General features: G+C 38.3%; 1 protein-coding gene and 1 long non-coding RNA gene across 2 annotated transcripts in view; one reads left to right on the top strand and one right to left on the bottom strand.

Annotated features, from left to right (window-relative positions):
• ABCB6 (ATP binding cassette subfamily B member 6 (Langereis blood group)) overlaps positions 1 to 18,227 on the top strand; it is a 1,916,984-nt gene extending 1,898,757 nt beyond the window's left edge. The window contains exon 20 of the mRNA XM_044075230.1: positions 15,191 to 18,227. Coding sequence (XP_043931165.1) covers positions 15,191 to 15,344 — 154 coding nt within the window. The 3' untranslated portion in view covers positions 15,345 to 18,227. The remainder of the gene's footprint in view (positions 1 to 15,190) is intronic.
• A 130-nt stretch (positions 18,228 to 18,357) lies between these two features.
• Positions 18,358 to 19,695, bottom strand: LOC122804985. The gene is made up of 2 exons (XR_006365260.1): positions 19,166 to 19,695; positions 18,358 to 19,133 (listed from the first exon to the last, which is right to left on the bottom strand). It is a non-coding gene; the product is annotated as an uncharacterized LOC122804985 (long non-coding RNA).

The raw sequence follows: 19,695 nt of genomic DNA, 5'->3' as shown, positions 1-19,695 counted from the left end.
AGTGTGCAGAAGTAACCAGTTCAGTCCTGACACACTATACAACATGACAACCCAGAGGTAGAGTCCTAGTGGGAGACACCTGCTATAGCAAACTGTTGTAGAAGGTAAGCCAAGACTGAGGCAAGAGAGGGGACCCCACACTTAGCTAGCTAGAGCTCTTTCCCATCCCCTGACTCTTCTTTTGACTGCTGTTCCCTTGGTTGTCAGAGGTAGATCATGAAAACTGCAAGACCTTTGGATCATAAATGTGTAATAGTCTGACGCAACGTACTGGAATTTCTATGCATTTAAAGTACATTCTTCATCCACCACCATTCTTGTCAGTAGGTTCTGCAGTGCCATTTTTTTGTTTTGTGTTGCTTTCTAGATGTATATGCACCTCTTTAACAGAAGTCATATCTGTCTCATGCCTGTCTTTGATATTAGCTGGGCGATACCGTTAGTAAATTCATATTCAGTTCTTCAGAAACTCTAGTCACTCAAATTTGTTACCTATTATAAGTAATTTGTTAGTAAAATTTGTCAGTTTTGTGTATTGATAAAGTAAGTTCTACATCTGTAATCATGGACTCTACATAATTACTGCATGATAATCGTACTTAATATTAGAATACTAAAATGCCTGTATTGCTGAATCTCAAGGTTAGCAAACAACATCAAAGCTGGTAAACAAGCGGTCCAATACACAATGATTTTTGATGAAGAGGTGTCTCATGCACAGATTAGGACCCTGTTCTGCTTTTATAAAGCAACCACAATAAGATGCCTTGGAGTCCATAATTTTGAGGGGAAAAATAAGATTAAAAAAATAATAAAATAGCTATCAGGGAGAAGTTGAAAGGATTTCTGAAGAAAGAAGCTGTACAGAGGAAGCAGAAATGGAGGAAAGATCAAAGGAATGGCGTATGTCCTGCGTCATCCTCTTTTTCTGCTGACTTACATCTGCCACTACGGGGAAGAAGCAGCCTTTTATAATGGATAAATGTGTCACATTCTAAAAATAAAAATTTCCATCCACTGCACTCGTAATAGCCTCATCAACATCCAGTGGCAATCTTCCTCCACAAATACAAGCCTTGTCTGGCAAAATACAACTATCATGATAGCATAATTGAAAGCCTTGTGCCTCAGTTAGGCTGTTACCTTCCCTCTAAATGTCTTTGTCAAACCAAGTAGTACTACACTAGTTAGATGCCTTTCATCAGTTTGAAACAAGGCTAACCTTATTTCATTATCTAACTTTTCATAAAATTGTGGTAAAAGAAATCAAAGCCATTCTCCTGATTTCTTCCTATCCCTTGCTCAGAGCATGCTTGCTTATGTTGTTTGAATGCAGTGTCTTTGATACACAATAACAAAACCAACAGAATTATGTTTTATTTTACCTAGCATCCTCATTTCTTACCAATGTAATTTTATTCCAGTTTGCTTAGCAGCTGTGAAAGTATAGTATATACAACATTTCCCTCCTTTCATTTGTACGCTTTGTGTACAGAGATGTCCTGTCACACAACATCTTTGCATTACATTTGCCATCCTTGTCAATCATCACAGCACCCAAACTGTTCTTTGCCATCCTGAAAAATAACACTATTTTATATAAAACTACTTTGTACTAAAGTTAATTACTTAATGTAGCGACCACTGGAATAAACTTCTGCCAATTTCTACTCTGTCTTGCACTTTATATAGTGAAAAATAAAAAGCCCCCACCACCATGACAGCCCATATTCACTCACTTACCAAACTACCAGGCAGGAATTCTCAGATTTGGATAAATATTTCATAGCGAAACTGAAGGTATGAACATTAGGCATAACAACTAAATTTTGCATGTAAACAAATTAGCACATTTGCTAAATAATTGAATTTTCATTGACCTAATTAAAAAGGCTTATTAATATTCATACACAGCTATGCAGTACTATAATGTAATATGAATTAGAATGAAAAAAAATTCTGTCAAAAGTAATATTTTCCCCAAACTAAGGGAAAGTTTCTATTCATTGAGACGGTGCTTACGTGTTATCGCAACCAGATTTGTAACACTAACTCCTAATGTCTTCTTGAAAAGAGTGAATAGTTGACTAAGAAGGTGTCTGTCGACTCCTAATTACCTTTGTATTGATAGGTTTTGCCAGTTAAACATGAGCAGGAAGAAGAAACGGAAGCCGGACTTTGGCAGCCAACTGCGAGAGGGACAGATATTTCTTCATGCATGCATTTTGTTTTTAAAGACAGCGCGTGGATCCATGTGCTCTATTACACTGACCACAAATTCAGGGCGACTGTGATCCTCTTATGTGTTTTAAACAGGATCTGGAAAGTCAAGCTCCTTCTTAAGGCACCCTTTTTTGTGAAAGTTACAAAGAGTATGGGGTACTTTCCTAATAGTATCTGTGACGTCTGTTGAACACCAATAATGTGGCTTTTCCGTTTTTTTTTTTTTTCTGTTTGGCGGACCGAACAGCTCAGACTTCAGATTATTAACCTCCAGTCTGGAGTCCTGCTTTCTTTCTGCTGCTGTAAAGCACTCTGAATGGTAGGTTAACATCACTCTTGCACACAGCTATCCCGTCGAGGAGGAGGATTTCAGTGTTGCTTTCTGTTTCAGAGTGAAAGTGATGAGATGCTGTGGAAAACTGAAGTTAACTTATTTCGATTTGTTTACAACAGCAGAAAGCAGGAGTGCAGACTTGAGGCTAATATCCGAAGACTGAGCTGCTTGCTGAATTCACCGTGTGACGTCTTTAAAGCACGCTACCCGCAAATCCTAAAACTGTAACCTTTAATCGTCTTACAAACCCACCACCAATATCCTAGAAGACTTTTTAACAGTTCACCCTTCCTGATCACACTCCTTTTTTGTAGTTTTAGTAAAAGAGAAGAAAGGATACCATGTGCGAAAATCTGGTTGCGATAACACGCAAGTACCATTGAGACTATACTTTATATCTTTAATCTTGTAAGTGAATATAAAAATACTAGCTTAAAAAATGAAAGACTTGTGTGCCTTGTCACTACTTTAGAAGAAAGTTTGGGGTTTTGATTTCAATTTACTCCAACTCTGTACCAAAGATGCATATTTTTACTTTTTTTACTACTATATCTCATTGCAACAAAGTTCAGGCTATTGCTTTTGAGAGTGCAGCTTAAGCTTTAGCTAGTGTATGACTCCATTAGGTCTAGCCTTCTCAATAAAAACATTTATTGATGTGGCTTATTTTCTTTGGGGACAGTCACTGTAAAAATGGATCACAACCACAGAAACTAATGACTTGGTCACCTTATCGTAACCAGTTCTGTTAATGAGTTTGAGTTCTAGAGGTCTTGAATACATTTCACATGCACATTAACAAGTAATTATGATCACAATTGTAATTTTTTAATACCGAGGGAGTTTTAACAGTCCTAATATATTTATTATTACCAGTTCAAATTAAAAATGTGACAAAGTGAAGTAACATCTTTAAAAACTGTAGCACATTTAACACTGCCATGCAAATAGTGCCCAGAAACAAAACACAATTCTAATCAGCCAAAAGTTTTCAAAAGTGTTAGACACTTCACACTGCTGTACTTTTACTTTTTGTGTGTCAATGCAAAATGTATTAATATTTTCTGAAACTGTAAGTTTCCTGTTCAGTTCTCTGATGGCTGCTTTGTATTGTGGCATCTCGAGCAACATTAGAAAAAACATTGATGTGCATGAATCTCAGTGTAATGTGTTTGTTATAACTAGCTTTATATGTGAGAACCTAGGAAGTCTGAGCAATTATTTGTCTCCTTTTCGATCAACAAAATTGGGTCCCCGGTCTCTAAGCTCACCATTTCCAGATGGATATCTAGTTGCATCTCTTTCGTCTACCACGCAGGAGGAAATGATCTGCCGTTTCCGGTCAAGGCTCAATCTACTCGGGCTGTTTCTGCATCCACAGCTTATCAAGCCAGATTGTCGATGGATGATATATGTGCTGCAGCTACTTGGGCTTCCCCTCACACATTTGTTTCTCATTACAAATTGGACGTGCTTTCCAGAGCAGGTCGTCCTTTGGCTCCACAGTACTCAGGAGTGTTTTCCTATGAGCCACCCAGGATGTAGGTGCTAGGGACGCTGTCCCACGGGTAAGAATGTAGGTGAGATAGGACTACATAACATCAAGAAGTTATGTACTCACCATAACGTTCGATGTATGTAGTCCATCTCGCCTCACATTCTTACTTACCCTCCCACCTTTCCCCCTTCCTGGAGGATCTGAAGGTTAGGTTGTTATTTACAGAGTTCCCTTTACTTAAGCTTATTCTTTTTATCTGGATGTTGTGTATGCATGAGGTATGAATGACTAATGCAGCAAACTAGATCTGGGGATGTGGAGCAGTGCACCATGGGATACCTGTTTAGCCCAGCCAATGAAAGACTTCAAACTAGAAAAGTTGGCCGAGTCGGAGCCGATATTCAGCACTGAACCCACAGGTAAGAATGTGAGGCGAGATGGACTACATACATCGAACGTTATGCTGAGTACATAACTTCTTGTTTTGTGTTTACTTGGGTTATCCTTGTCTAATATTTACATTTGTTTGATGATCTGAAACATTTGTGTGTGACAAACATGCAAATAAATAAGAAATCAGGAAGAGGGCAAATACTTTTTCATTGCACTGTAGTTAAGAGAATACTGCCGAAGTCTCAGAGTAAGGTCTAAGAAGTCTCAGCTAATACATAGCAGCACACCCGTCTTCATCCTGCACATCCACTGTCAGTACACACCTATAGGAGTTACAAAGGTGCAGACTACAAGCTCTTAAGACTCATTGAGACTGCATATGAGCATAGTTCATAGGTATGTACTAGGCTAATGGCCCTGGAGCCTTTACGAGCCTAGCCCATAGGATTACCCTGGCATCATGCCACCTGACGTTAGTTCCCAGTGCCTCTGTTGAGTAGAGCCACTGGAGTGATCCCCGGGGTGAATTTTCTATTTCTCATCAAGATTTGTCTTGAAGAGGGCCAATGAAGTGTTCTGTTTGACATGTATGGGAAATCTATTCCATAGCATGGGCAGTCTCTGGGTTATGAACCTGTCCTTCCAGCATGTTCTGTTGATTGTGGTAATGAGGTTGAGGTGTCTGGAACATGTGGTGCAGAGGGATTGAGATTTCTTTAGATGTACCATTTCTAACAGAGCTGGGTCAGACATGGCTTTGTAAGTCAAGCAGAGATTGCCTCCAAGTAGGCAATATGAGACAGAGGATAGTTGGAATTTTTTGAGTCTGTCCATATAGGACAAGTGTTTAAGGCCTAGGATCCTCTTTGTGAGGTACTTTTGCAGCCTCTTCAGTTGTTCTAAGTGTCTAGTGATGTACATGCCAAATGGTGCATTGTACTCTATGACTGGCCTAATGTGGGAAGAGTAGAGGGAGATAATGACCTCTTTCTTCCTGGATGCCAAAGCCGTAGTAATGAGATGTGCCACAGTGGCAATGTGGTGGTCAAAACAAAGGTTGCTGTCAACCTGTGTTCCCAGGTCTCTTATAATGCTTTCTGTGTTCAGTGGACTACCATTGATGTGGTAATTCATGGGAATTGGGTGTTTTCCAAAAGGGATGATGACACATTTTTTGGCATTGAGCTTAAGGCTATGGTTCTGACATCAGTCGTTGGTCTCAGTGAGGCCTTTCTGTAGGATGTCAACATCACTTGGGGAGTTAGTAATAGCTCCCAACTTGCAATCGTCTGCGAACTTTGTCAGCCAGAGGCCTTTTGTGTTGGCCTGGATTTCAGAGAAGTAGATACCAAACAGGAGAGGACCGAGGACTGGACCCTGTGGGACTCCACTCATGACTGGTCATCGGTCTGACTTGGAGTCAGCTACTTTCATACTGTGGGTCCTATCTGTGAGCCAGTTTGCAACCCACCTAGTGATGTAGGGGTTGATGGCTAGCTTAGTGAATTTTTCTGATTCCTGAGTGGGGAATAGTATCAAAGGCCTTGGCCAGATCAAAGTAGGCTGTATGAACCACCTTGCCCTCATCCACAGCTCTGGTGACTGACTCAAAGAAGTTGAGCAGGCATGATCTACCCTTCACAAAACCAAACTGTGTGGGATCCAGAGTCTGGAGATTCCTTATATCCTTGTTTATTAGGTCCATATGGTTCCATAGCTTTGCATATCAGATTAGTCAGGCTAATAGGGAGATAGTTCCCGGGGGGGGGGGTAAGAATGGGCTGGTCCAGGTCATTGGAATTAATGAATTCCAGGAAACGTTGGGCAAGTGTATTGGTACTTGAGTAGTTTTTCCAGTTAATGGAGGGGTAGTTGAAGTCGCCCAGTATGAGAGTGTTAGGTTGGACCCTAATATTCTCCAGGGTGCTTAGGCATGTGGAGTGAGTCATGGCACATGTTTGGGGACCTATAGCAGGCTGACCTGAATCGCTGTCTTACCCAATGTTAGCTGCACCTGAAGTCCCTCTGATATGTTATGTTGGGCTACCAATCTGGAGGTGTGTACATCCTTTATGAATATGGAAACACCACCTCATTTGGAGCTTCAGTCCAAGTTCTGGGGCTGAAAGGTGTGGAATGAGTTGTAGCCTGGTAGTGCAGGGGTGCTTTCTGCTGCTTTGAACCAGGTCTCTGTTACAGCATGAATGTCGATGTTCTCCATTTTAAGTAGTGCTTCGAGTGAGTGCATTTTGAGATTGACTTCTTGCATTGAGCAGCATGACCCTCGGATTGCATTTGTTTGTAGCTGTTACGGTGGTAATTTGGTCTTTGGAACACCGCTTAAAAAAGGCACTATAGGGTTGGCAAGAGCCTTGGCCTGTATCCAGAAGCCCAGGGGTGACAGATGCAGGCCATCTTTGACAAAGCATCGAGGTCTGTCAGTCATGTCATCCCAGGCAGACAGATACTGGATCCCCTTAGAATGGCACCAGAAACTTAGCCAGTTGTTGAAATCAGTCATTTTCTGCTTGTACTGTGGTATAATTCTGGATGATGTAGGATGCTGCTCAGGGCTAGGGTCATGCCCTCCTGGGCTACATAATCCAAGAGCTCTTCCATGTCTCTTTTCATGCAGTCCAGGGAGGTACATCTCGGGTCATTCACACCCACATGAACAATGACAGATTCATATTTGTACATGTTGTTGAGGAACCTGAGTGCGTGTGTTATTTGGCAGATCCTGGCACCTGACAGGCAGCTGACTGTTACTTTCTCCTTATTCAGCCTAGTGAGTCGGACATCAGTGTGCCTCATTATCGTGTCACGTATGACTAGTGTATTGGGCATGCTGTTTTTGCCTTAGAGGCTTTGGTTGAGTGGCACACTGTTTAGGAGAGTTATGTGTCTCGTGATTAGTGTTGTGTTGTGGTGGTCAAGTGCATTTCTGCATAGGAGGTCTCTGCTGTTTGAGTAGATTTTTATTGAGAGCTTCCATGAAGATGGGTGTTTGCTTTGTGTTTTTATGTAAAGGCAGTGCTGGTGTGTGTTCTGGAGGGCTGTGTGTTCTATGTGGTGTGGTGCAAGTGTTGACCTTCTCTTGACCAGATATTCTGGTCTTGGCTGGAGATTGCGTGGCTTCCAGTTTGGGTATATAAGTGCATTTCTCACAAGTCTGAGTGTTGGGTGGTAAGAGGAGAAGGTTGTCAGTGTACATGAGGCAGTTGCTACATTGCCTCATAATGCCCAGGTTCAACAGGTTAATAGGAGAAGACACAGGGAACTTGACCTTTAGACATGCTTGGAGGGGTGAGCATTAATAAATACTGGAGCTGTTTCCTTGTAGAATGTATAGTGCTGATAGCACTTTTGTGTGCTAAAATAATTGCTTCAAGAAGTCTGGTAAAGTGCTAGACTAATAAGTGCAGGAGAGGAGAGTAGCAGATCTAAGGGAAAAATTGAAGAGCAGACTTTGGCACCACTCAGAAGCTTACAAACAGTCTTGGATACAGAAAATCTGTATCTGGACCAGACTAGTTACAGGAAAGGCAGAAAACAAGTGCAAATGCGGGCTTTTAAACCAGAAAGTTGAAAGAGATGGAAAAACTGCCCAAACGGCCAATAAACTACAATTTCTGGGCCAGAAACTACTCCTCTTGTGGTAGATAGGCTACCCAGTGCTTACCACTCCCATTGACAAGCTAGAAGGCTTCCCTGCAGCACAAAAAGGCTTGGGGGTCTCAGAAGCTTGCATACAGTCTTGGATACAGCAAATCTGTATCTGGGCTAAACTAGTTACAGGAAAGGCAGGATACAAGCTTAGATTTTTTTGTTACAGAAAAACAGCTAAAATAGCACTATAAACAATTCAAGTGCAGTGCAAGCTAGCACACTTGAGTGTGTTGCAATATTAAAGCAAGTACAGTTAAAATAAATGCAATTTATTCAAACTGTATTCTGAACTGAATTCAGTTATTGTTTTATTCAACTCTGAACAGTTAAAAAGTGCCAAAAAATATACTTATCAGCTGAAAAGCACACTCAGTCAGAACACAAGGAGATTCTAGCAAAGTTTTTTTTTCTTAAAGTGGAAAGGGAGAATGAAGGAACAGAAGATAATCTAAGGTTAACAACCTAAGTGAGTTGGCCTTCTCAAATGTTCTGTCTGTATTAGGTAGAATGAGCTAATGACACTAGACTGGGAGGAGTGTCCCAGGTCAAATTTACAATAGGGTTGGACAACTGCAAAGCCACCAAGTATAAGAACAAGACACCAGTTGGGGGTGGAGACCATTACAGCTACTAGCTAGACTATTTTACTCTGAAAACACTACAGAAATGTTTATCTCAGCAGAAAAACAGCAGTGAGCCACTAAGGGTGGCCTAATGGTTAAGGTGTTTGCCTTGCAAACACAAGGTGCAGGGTTTGAGTCTCACAAAGGATTATTGGCTAGGCTTAAAATGGCTCACAAGGGCAGTTAGCTTAGTACTAATCTATGAACCTATGAACCTATGAATAAACAGATAAATGAGCAAGGAGACTCTAGAGAATACTTTTAACTGATAACAAATCAGTTATATGGTACACTCCTTGTCAGGAAATCGGAACAAACAGATGTTTAACAAATGGAGAAAATTTCCAGTTAATAACTTACCCACAGTGTTCTGTGTTCTCTATCAGCAGAAGATGGCTGTCAGAAACACAGGAAACTCAACAAGCAAACCAACCAGGCCTGGATAACAGCAGGTCTCTATCCAGACTATGCTTCCTGACTAGAACACAGAAACCTCACAAGAAATACACAGGAAAGCACAGCTAGAGCACTCACAAACAGAAAATACAACTCTCAGTATGAAAAAGCAGTTTACAGTTAAGTAATTCAGTAAAACTGCAATTACAGTAATGAAACTGTCTAGCAATAAAAAATACAGTTAAAGCAGTGTAAACCAGTATACAAATGCAGTGAAGCAGTACTGTTTTAGTAATATTTAGGTAACTCTATTGTCAGGCATAGGAATACTACTCTCACCAGGATGAATAAGAACAAGATGATAGTTGTCTAGGATCAAAATGTTATAAGGATTCTTAGGTCCCTCCATCCTAGCAGATGCAATTATAACCTGATAATGGTTTACATGTGGGGTGAATAGCTTTGGGTGCTGTACCCAGAGGGGCATGCAGAAAGATATGACTGAGCTTAGTATACATGTGTCAAAGACAGGAAGGACAATGGTCTTGAATTACTTTTTCCATCACCCAGAGTGATGCCAAGATTCAAAGACAAGGTAATTAGCTTTAATAATTTGATATGTAGGTGTCATTCTAGGAGGATCCAGTGTATCTCATACTGGGACAAGATGGCTGCTAAGCTTTCCTGTTTTGCCAGGGATGATTTGCAACTATCTCACCAAGTTTTCACTTTCTAGCTAAAATGTATGCTGTCCCTGTAGTACCTTTTAGACAGAATCTGCCTGCAGGACATTCCAACCTTGCAAATTCTGATTCAGAACACTTTAAAGTGGTTTGAGTCATTGCCAGGAATGTTTAAAATCTGTGAACCTGAAGCCTTCCTGCAACTTGAACACATTTGTATGTGTGTAATTATAGACGTGCTTTCAAAGCAATTAAAGCACTCCTTGTCTTCCTGGGTTTAGTGCCTGTCATGTCTTCAGATCTGATGTCAGTTGTAGAGGGAGTATCAGTATTTGCCTAGGATATCATCACCTCAGATGTGATTCCTTGAGACACCAAATTTGAACTTGTACATGCTCAAATCACCCTAAACAACATAAATTACTACCACAAAGCAGCTGGAATACCATTTCCTAGGGCTGGGATACTACCAAGCAAAACTAAAATGCAAATCTACAGGTGGAAATAAAAGGAACTGTCTATAGGAGTTCGTAATACAGGTTTATTGGTAATTGCTTTCATCTTAGATTAACAATAACCAGTGACTTCACTAGGCAACAGTTCCTTGAACACACCAATAATTTAAACCATTAGCTAGAGTCACATGACAAACAAAACTACCAATAAAATATAACCAAAATAACTTTTCAAAATTTAAAATGACACATTTTAAACAAAAGTTAAGTAAAACATTTTCCTGCATTAAAAATATTTAAAATTATTTCTCTAAATTAACATGGCATTTTTGTTTTAATTTCAAATGTTTCTTCTTTAATAACTTTTAAAATTACAGTTAAAATTAATCTTCAGGGAGCACAGGCACAGTACCCGCCAGTAATTCTCCCTACTGTCCAATTCCAGTTCTTTGACCCCCCCCCCTTGAATTGTCAACATCGTGATCAGTAACATAAAGTACAAATTTCTTCAAATTTGTACATGCTTTCTGTGCTTATAGAAATCACAAATCATTTATTCTTTGTATCATATACTCCAGTTTTTCAATTTCCTTTTCTTCTTAGCCATATGAAAAAATAAACAAAAACAGAATTGTAGATTAAAAAAAACGGGCGAATCATAGGAAGTATTACTAATTGCGCAATGAGAATTGAGACATTCTGCTATGGACCTACACTTATTATATGCAAGACACAAGTTCCTTTCCTGTTGGACACTTAAAAAATGTATTTTCTTTCACACAAGTCTTTTATACTCTTACTCCTTTAGTTTACAAACTTTGATTTTGGTCACAGTTTTTCAGTAATATTTGGGTCAGCACTTAAATCTGCCTGTTATGTTCCAGTTTGTTATTGTTTCCTTGACTATATGTCGAAAATTTTAAAGATATTACCGTATTCCAGTGATTACTTGCAGCAACCTCACTAGCTTTTTATTCATCCACACTGTTTAGCGTTTAGATACCAATGGGTGTTCTTTTGACACAAATATGCCTTGCAATTCAGTCTTAAAAGTTTTGACCAGTTTATCATCTGATGTCAAAACCCTTTTCCTGGTATGTTCGCTTTTCATTGTGCTGTTTTTAATAAGTAGAATGCATTTGGTCTTAATTCAAGTAAACATTGCTACCAAAATTCTTATAATTAATGCAAATAAACAGGCTATGTCAGCATTATTCTGTTTGTAAAGATGCATAGCAATGGAAAAAACACAGTTCCTTCTGTATGTATAATTAAAATCTAAAAAGTCAGGAGTTTTTTATTAATAAAATGTAAATATGTTGTTAAACCATTCAGTGTGCATTTTCATATAAAATAAATCAATAAAATGACAAAGAATTTAAAATTGTAAAAGTTACTTGTATAAATAAAGTAATTTTCCCACTGTGCCAGTTCAAGACATAATGTGGTGTCATTGTGGTATCCATAGCCATCGCCTTCATTTGTGTAGAAACTGTACTATTAAAACGAAAATAGTAATTGTGAAGTACTTGGACAATACATTCCGTAACCAATATGACTTTAGTTAACTATATTCCATCCAACTTCCAAAAGACTTTTGGCTATGATGACTATCCATTCCATCCCCATGCCATTTGGAATTGTAGTGTATGGAGACTTAATATCACCCAAGGCCAAATATCAGAAGCATTCACTTTGACATTTTTTTTTTTAATTTTTCTCTGATGTCTAAAGAATCTTTGAATTTTGCTTCAACACAATTTCTTTTAAAATAAGATCAACAAAGAAAGTCTGAGGTTGTATCTTAGAACCACTGACTGAGACTGTAGGTCTCAGTGATGGATTCTTTTTGTCATTGTTGGTCTTTGACATACCAGAAATAACTCCCCAAACTGGATTATTAACTGAATAAACTGACTCTTTCTTTAGGCATTATGCCTTCAAGTAATGTTAACCTCATTGTCTAAACATCCCTTTTTATAAGTCATCATGCATATTTGTAAAAATTTGTCAGAATGTAACATATTAATTTTATTGTTAAATATTTCTACATTTGTTACCACCATACCTCCCCAGGTGCGCGCGCACACACATACACTTATCTGTATTGATCAGTCTAAGACCTCTGTCATTTAAAAAACACATTTCAGTTCTTTGACTTTTATTTAAATTAGAAAACACCTTTTTTGGTTTACTATTTAAAAGTCCCTGCACATCCAGTTCATAAATTTTCTTAAAGGAATTAATCACTGGATTCAACAGGGAATTAAATGTACTACTTCTGTACAAATATTTGTTGATGGTCCCCAAATTACTTTTGTTACTGAATAATATAGAAAAAATAACTTGTAAGTGCAGTCTTTTAAAGTGATTAAAGTATACACCGCACTGGCTGTATGCAAAGGGATAAATAAAAAAATGATAGAACTTCAGTCTCTTGAACTTTTAAAATTCTAAGTGACAAATTGTAAATTTTAAAGTTCATAGGTGCAGTCATTAATGTTTGCAGTTTCTGTCCATTGTTCTGCTTTAGTTGCTTTGGATAATTCCTATTCTGGGTTACTACTACTGTCTGTGGTAGGTCCTTTCTGGTTTTCTGACCTCAGAAAGAACTTGATTGGGTTGTCGACTTCTGATTGGTAAACTGTGTACTAAAAAGAAGATCACTATCATTTCTTTGTAACAGTTTCCTCAATAGCTTTCATATTATTTTGAATGCAATGCACATGTCTTTGTGTTTTGTAACTGCATCTGCGGAACTAGAAGTACTTAAAATTGAATTTGATATTGCTTTATAGTCATTTACATCTCTGGGAGATTTGTTTTTATGTAACAGAATCACTTCCTCTTCCTCACCAGTCTTGTTTTGCATGATCTTAAGACTGGAAACAATTTAAATTTTACTACTAGCCAAACTCAACTTATATGTACATAGATCATAATCATTACATTTTTCCATTTCTAAATTAACCTGGTCAGCTAGCAGCTTGTTATAAGTAAAACCAGCACATTCATTAATTTTGCTCCAAGAGGCTAAAAATTCAGATAGTTACCAGTAGGGTCCTTAATGATTTAAAGGCCTTTGTGTGGACTCTTTTTATCTGTGAGACTTGCATCAAAATGTAAATTGTCCAGTTGCAGCCTTTTCATTTTAGATGAAACAGATTATTGCTCTTTGAACATATTCTTAGAGTTCAACAAGTTTTTAATGACACCTTCATTTTCACTGAGTTCAATCCTGTAAGAATTTGAAAACGGAACTATGAAGTGTAAAGTAGTCATCTTTTTTATCCAAACTGAACCAAAAATTTAAGGAACACTTCTTTCTGTACACAAATCAAAATCAGAAGAACCTCCTCAACCATCCACTTCATTTTTTTCTAGTATCATATTGTCATTACTGGTGCACTGTTGAATGGATGAATCCTAGCCAGCCCTTTCCTTCTCTACAAAGAAACAAAACAACTTGAGCACCATTTTTTAGAGCTGGAATGCCACCAAACAAAGCCAAAATCCAAATCCACAGGTGGAAATAAAAGGAGCTATCCAAGTGTTTTTTAACACAGATTTATTGGTAAAAGCTTTTGCCTGAGATTACCACCACCTAGAGACTTTATCAGATACCAGTCATTTAAACCATTAGCTAAAGTCACATGGCAAACAAAACTACAAATAAAATATAACCAAGTTTAAAGTGAGAAAACATATCATTTACAAAAATAGAATACCGTATTTACCCTCATCGAAGAATGAAAGTTGTAATTCACCACACTTGGGCTACTTTACTCGTGCTCTAACTTTAACCGTATACATTACCTTAAGAAAAACCCTTTCCCTAATTATATATCTGTTCAGCTAAATTATGTCTGCATGTAATGTTAGTTTTTTGTTTTGTTTTTTGATTGTTTTTGCTTATCTGTGTTAGAGGAAAATACTCATCTGAGCATGAGCACACAACACACACGCATTTCTATTTAGGATTTAAAGTTCTTTCATTTTCTATCACAGCATTAATATTACTGGAAGTATGCTGCTGTTTCTAAGTATTATCTGCCTTTTAGTTGTCATTCCTGGTTAGGAACCTCTACAGCATATTTGCACATAGATACCAAATATTTTAACATGTAGTACTTGATGCCATAAATGCAGTACTAAAGTAAAACAACCATCACATTTGATTTTATGATTTTGATGCTGTACTTCAAACAATCTTGTTTTGTGTCAGCATACTTAATTATTCCTTAGACATATGTTAATGTAGATTCACATAGTGTTTTGCAGTTGGTATAAAAAGCTGTGTGGTGTTTGGTCAAATACTTGTTTGCTGTATCCACTCTTCCTTGGGAGAGAATTCCCACTCTTCCTTGGGAGAGAATTCTGATTCAAACTGATATGAACTTTTAATGTATGATATTTAAAGGAGCCATGAACATACCTACGTCAGTGTATTCTGGTGCAGGATCTTCCTCAGTACTAATAGGAAAGGATGTCATTGCTTTTAAGAATGTTTAGCTTGGAGATCAGGGAAAGCAGGTTATAACCCAAATACTGTGAATTACTGTTCTAGTGGTCTCGGCTTGAGTAAGTCTATTTACAAACTACTGTACTTTATATGCCTCTGGACTATCATAAAGTTGATAGAATCGGGTTTTGGTGCACACTTATTTTTTTATAGTCAGGCTTCTTTTAAAAGCCATGACTTGAAACTGTACAGGTTCTTCATGTTCTTGGTTCATACAGAGTTTGTTGGCATGTCTTAAAACAGTATTATTTTTGTGATGTTTCCTTTCATTACTCAGATCAAAATTGACTGGACTTTTTTTCATCTGTTATTCTGAAAGTCTGTTGTAGTTTTTGAACTTGTCATTTATTTCACTGAATATTACCAGTCATCATTGAATAATTATATCTTACAGGCATGATGAATTGTTAGCCAAAGGAGGGCTCTACTCTGAAATTTGGCTGAAACAGCAACAAGGCCATGACCTTGAGGACTCTGCCTCAGACACAGAAGTGAAGGACCATAAAACTGAGAAACTGCAGCCACCGAGTGAAAAGAAGGGGCACTAAAATCCTGTGCTCACTATGCTCTTGAAATTTTGGAGTTCTGTTTTACTTGATCACATATACTTGACTGCCAAGTCTTACAAATGCAGGAAAGAGCAGACTTTTTAAATAGAAATATTTCTGCAAAATATGTGCATACACTTTTCATAGGTGTACATTTTTAAAAGTTAAGAACTATGTATGTTGTGTATTTTCTGGTGTTAAGACCTGCTGCTTAAGTGCTGGTACACACTTGCAACTTGATGTTTTAGTTGTGACCTACATATCCATTGCAGTTTTGCCACAAAGACTTTTGATGCTCTATTTGCTGTAACATGGAATGAAGACACCCATTCACCTTGGTCGTAAAAGCCCAGTAAGTCTAACATGTCCCACCTTGTTCCCTTTGTAGGGTTTAGTCAAGAATAGCTGCATCAGAGTCCGTATGGATCACTACTAAGGAATTGCCTTGTATGTTCTAATAATTAGCATGCATTTCAATCTTTTTGACCAAGAAGTTGCATAAAGTGGTAACTCCTGCTGTTAACCTAATGGACTTGTCAATACATGTCCATGTGTTCTTTATATGTTGCCTTGGTTTATGGTGCTTTTATGTGTCATCAGGATAGTTCATTCTTTTTTTTTGAGTAGTTAAGCAAAAAAATAGAAAAGTGAAATGGGGGGAAATGTTTTGTATGTAGTGCATGCATGCGCTAGTGTTCTTTAGCATTTCAGCTACTTTGTGTCCGTTCCTCTTACCTTGTAGTATACAAGTGGTGTGTGTGATAGTTACCGAGTCCGGGCTTGCTTAGTGTTACAGTGATGATTGGAATCTTCATATCTAGTTCATGGGAGTGACATGTCAGTGAGCAGTGCCAGTATTAAGAATTTATTCAGTTTATAAACCATTAAATAATATATTTCCGTGTTTTAACTAGCAGGCCTGTCTCTTACCTGATATTTTATAAAACACTAAAAGAAGAGCTGCTGTTGACAGGCCCTGAAAATTAGGCCACAATACAGATAGGACATTTTTCACTTTTTTTTTTATATCAAAACGGGCCCTCTACAAGACATTGGCCATCGCTACTGCACTACAGCACAAGTTATATGTCTTTGCCAGGGGGAATGTTTGAGAGTTGGTCCATGGTCTCACAGTTCCCTCCTCATCTTGTTTTTTTCATTTGCTTCCTGAACAGAGTATTGCAGACATTTTACTACAGGTATAATGTGTTACTTTGCTTTCATGTGCTTATAAGAAGCATGCAGTTATTGTAATTCTTGTTTTACTAATAATGCAGAGCTCTCCATGCTTACATCTTGTAATATTGCTGAAGGTGTAGCAAAACATTTCCTTTTGAAGATGCTATCACTGTGTGGTAAGAGGAAACTAGTATTTATCCAGAATTAGTAATATTCCTGAAGGATTCACGGCCAAGGAGTATTCTGGTATAACAAATGCTGATTAGGAATAGCTTTCTCGTTGGATGTTGAGTTGTTTGACTCATTAACAGGAGTTTTGGGACTTTTTTTCTGATACCCACATTTCATTTTAAGGAAATGAGTTCTGGTCATTATTTCCTCACCTTAGTGGAATGTGTCTTCATCCTTAACCAAATTATATACTTCAGTATACAGTGTGCATTTTATGGTTCTTTCTGGTGAGTAGAGAATTTATTTATAATTATGTAGGTAAACTTATGTGTAACAGATATTTGGCAAAATTTAGAATTTTTATGCGATTCAGTGTGCCAACAAGTTTGAGTAGCAGTTCCAAATGGTAACAGATAATTGAAGAGATAAACCTCAAAGTTTAAAAGGAGTGATGATATAGGAATGGGGTAAAACAAGAATGTGTTTGAACATTAAGGCTGTGTATATGGTGAAGGAGCAAGCCAGTCAAGGCAGCTTTTTATGTACCTGAAAGTACTTTAAAAAAGTTAAGCAGTTGTTAACCCAGTGAAAAGCATTCAGTTTTTGTGGTGTGGTGCAAACTGCAGGATACAGTTGTTTTACATCGTCATACAGCAGCACCTTTGCCATGGTAATAAATTACAGATCCACGAGGCATGACTGCTCAAGTAGAGGTTATGGTGTTTTTCTCATTGTAACAGAATTCTGAAGTCTGAGTTCTTAAAGCTGATTGATGGCTGACCAATATCCTAGGCATTTATCTTTTTCTTCATAGACATTTATGCAAAAACATGGGTTGCAAGTTTTTTTAGAGCTGTAAAATCAGCTGACTTTCTTCATCTGCTTAACCTAAAGTTAGTCTCAGTGTTTTAATTTCTTCCCCATTTAGCTGTAAAGACCTGTTAATGTATTCAGACTTGTATTACTAAGCTAGAAGTATATTTCCATGGAGCTGAACACAGGAAACACTGATTTACTATTATTTACAAAAAAATTATTTATATAGGACTTGAATTATTAAATGTAACAAATTTATAAAATTATAGTCTGTGCCTAGCAAATGTAGCTGAAAACTAGAGAAATGTAAATAGATATTCCTTATTTGTGTGTGTTAGTGCAGAGTGACGATTTTGAAACTAAAGATTTTTTTTGTTTATTTTTTAATACTGACTTACACCAACATGCAAGACTGTTGTAAAATGTCTTTCATGTAAGTGTGGCAAAAGGCTGTTTTGAAGTTGATGATTTCTGACAAACAGACATGCTGGAGAAGACACACCAGTGATAGAACTGCATAATTTTCCATCTTTAGTACTTTTAGAACTTAAACATTTTTCTCAGGGAGCCACTTGCCATTTGTAAATTTGTATGCAGAATTAATTCCAGTACAGGAGCAGAGCCACAAATTTAAAATGAGGTGTCAGCATAGACTATAGTCTACTGTTGGACCCTGAACAAATCACTTAATTTTTCTGTCTACTGCCTTCTTGGTACTTTCCTTATTCATGTCTCTGCATTTTATTTGCAATACAAACTGATATATTTGCCTACCCTGTTTTGTTTAGATTTGAAATATTTACAAGTTCACAAGAGTACAGGTCATTCCAATGTATTTATTTTTTTGCATACCACAGTTTACAGCATCTTTCTTTTCAGTGGCAAGCCTGGTGATGCAGAGTGATAAAACCCTGAGGTGACATGAGTTTTATTAGTGACTCAGGCATCTGATTGTACTGGTAAGGGAAATGGGCATGCTTATCCTAGAGGGGAGGGACCATGCCGGTTGTCTCTTTACTAGGACTCTGGAAGAGGCAGGAGTTCAGAGAGATGATACCGGGTTGGGTGGATAGGAGGATGAGAGAAACTGTGGCCACCCTGTGGACCCGAGGCAGGGCTCATGTTCAGAGGTACTCCCCATTGCTTGCCCAGCTTGATAACATTATCAGTATGTATGGGATGGGGTTTAGGGTTAAAAGAAAAACACCACTAGCCACAGTGTTCTGATCCCTGACAGCCCTGTATCATTTGGCAAACTTCTGATCCGTGTTTGATCCATGCATGGAGAGGGAGGACTGTATGCTTGGGTGCTCTTCCAGAAAGAGGGGCATGGAGGAATGGCTAGGAGGGGACTTGCAAGAAACAGGACTGTAGGAGCAGGTAAGTCCTGAATTCAGAGTTTCAGGTCAAGATTCTTACTATCTTTGCCACCATTGGATAATGCTCTGATTTCTGCCCAGGTGATTTGAGTTTGACTAGTTATTTGGGTGCTTCTGGTAGTGGATGATGGGTATTCCCATCCTGAGGGAGGCTGTCAGGGCAGGTCAGGACATATGTAGGTGCAGCCCTTCAGAGAAGGGAGCATCATTGCATTGGGCATCCTGAATGTGGGCTTATGGCTCACTAAGCCACCACCTGGTGGTAGTCCTCAACACTGAGTCCATGTTGCATGCAGTTGCAGGGGGAAGGGCATTGCAATTCCTGACATTGATGTGGGTAGCTTGCCCCTTCACCCAGGAGAAAGTCTAGGGAAAATGCTCTCATTGTCAGAACACAAAATCCTTGATACCTCCTCTAGATGTCTCAGCCTAACGGATCTTAAAACTCCACACCACAGGAGAATAAATGAGCACAAGTCTGATGGGGTGCTTGATGGCTGGCAGGTGTACGGGGGCATCTAGCGAAAAAAAATCTCTCCATCTTCTACATTCTTCTTCCTAAATATAGTATCTTTTCTTCATCAATGGGGTATTTGGGTGAATACTGTCTGGTCTGTTGGTGAGACAGTTGACTTTATCTCCTTGTCAGGGGCTTCCCTCTTTGTATCCATGAGACGAGTCACGAGAGTAGTGGGAAGAATATGAGAACATCTTTTGCATAAGTGTTGTATTAGCACACAATGATGTTCTTCGTGTTTCACTGTTTCAGTTATTACATTTGGGTAATCCTGCTGCCAGGTTGCCCT

The sequence above is a fragment of the Protopterus annectens genome, chromosome 6.part0 (genome assembly GCF_019279795.1).
Source record: "Protopterus annectens isolate FY-2018-M chromosome 6.part0, PAN1.0, whole genome shotgun sequence".
NCBI classification, from domain to species: Eukaryota; Metazoa; Chordata; order Ceratodontiformes; family Protopteridae; genus Protopterus; species Protopterus annectens.
The sequence above is the reverse complement of the archived record's forward strand: the minus strand, read 5'-3'. Positions and strand labels throughout refer to the sequence as shown.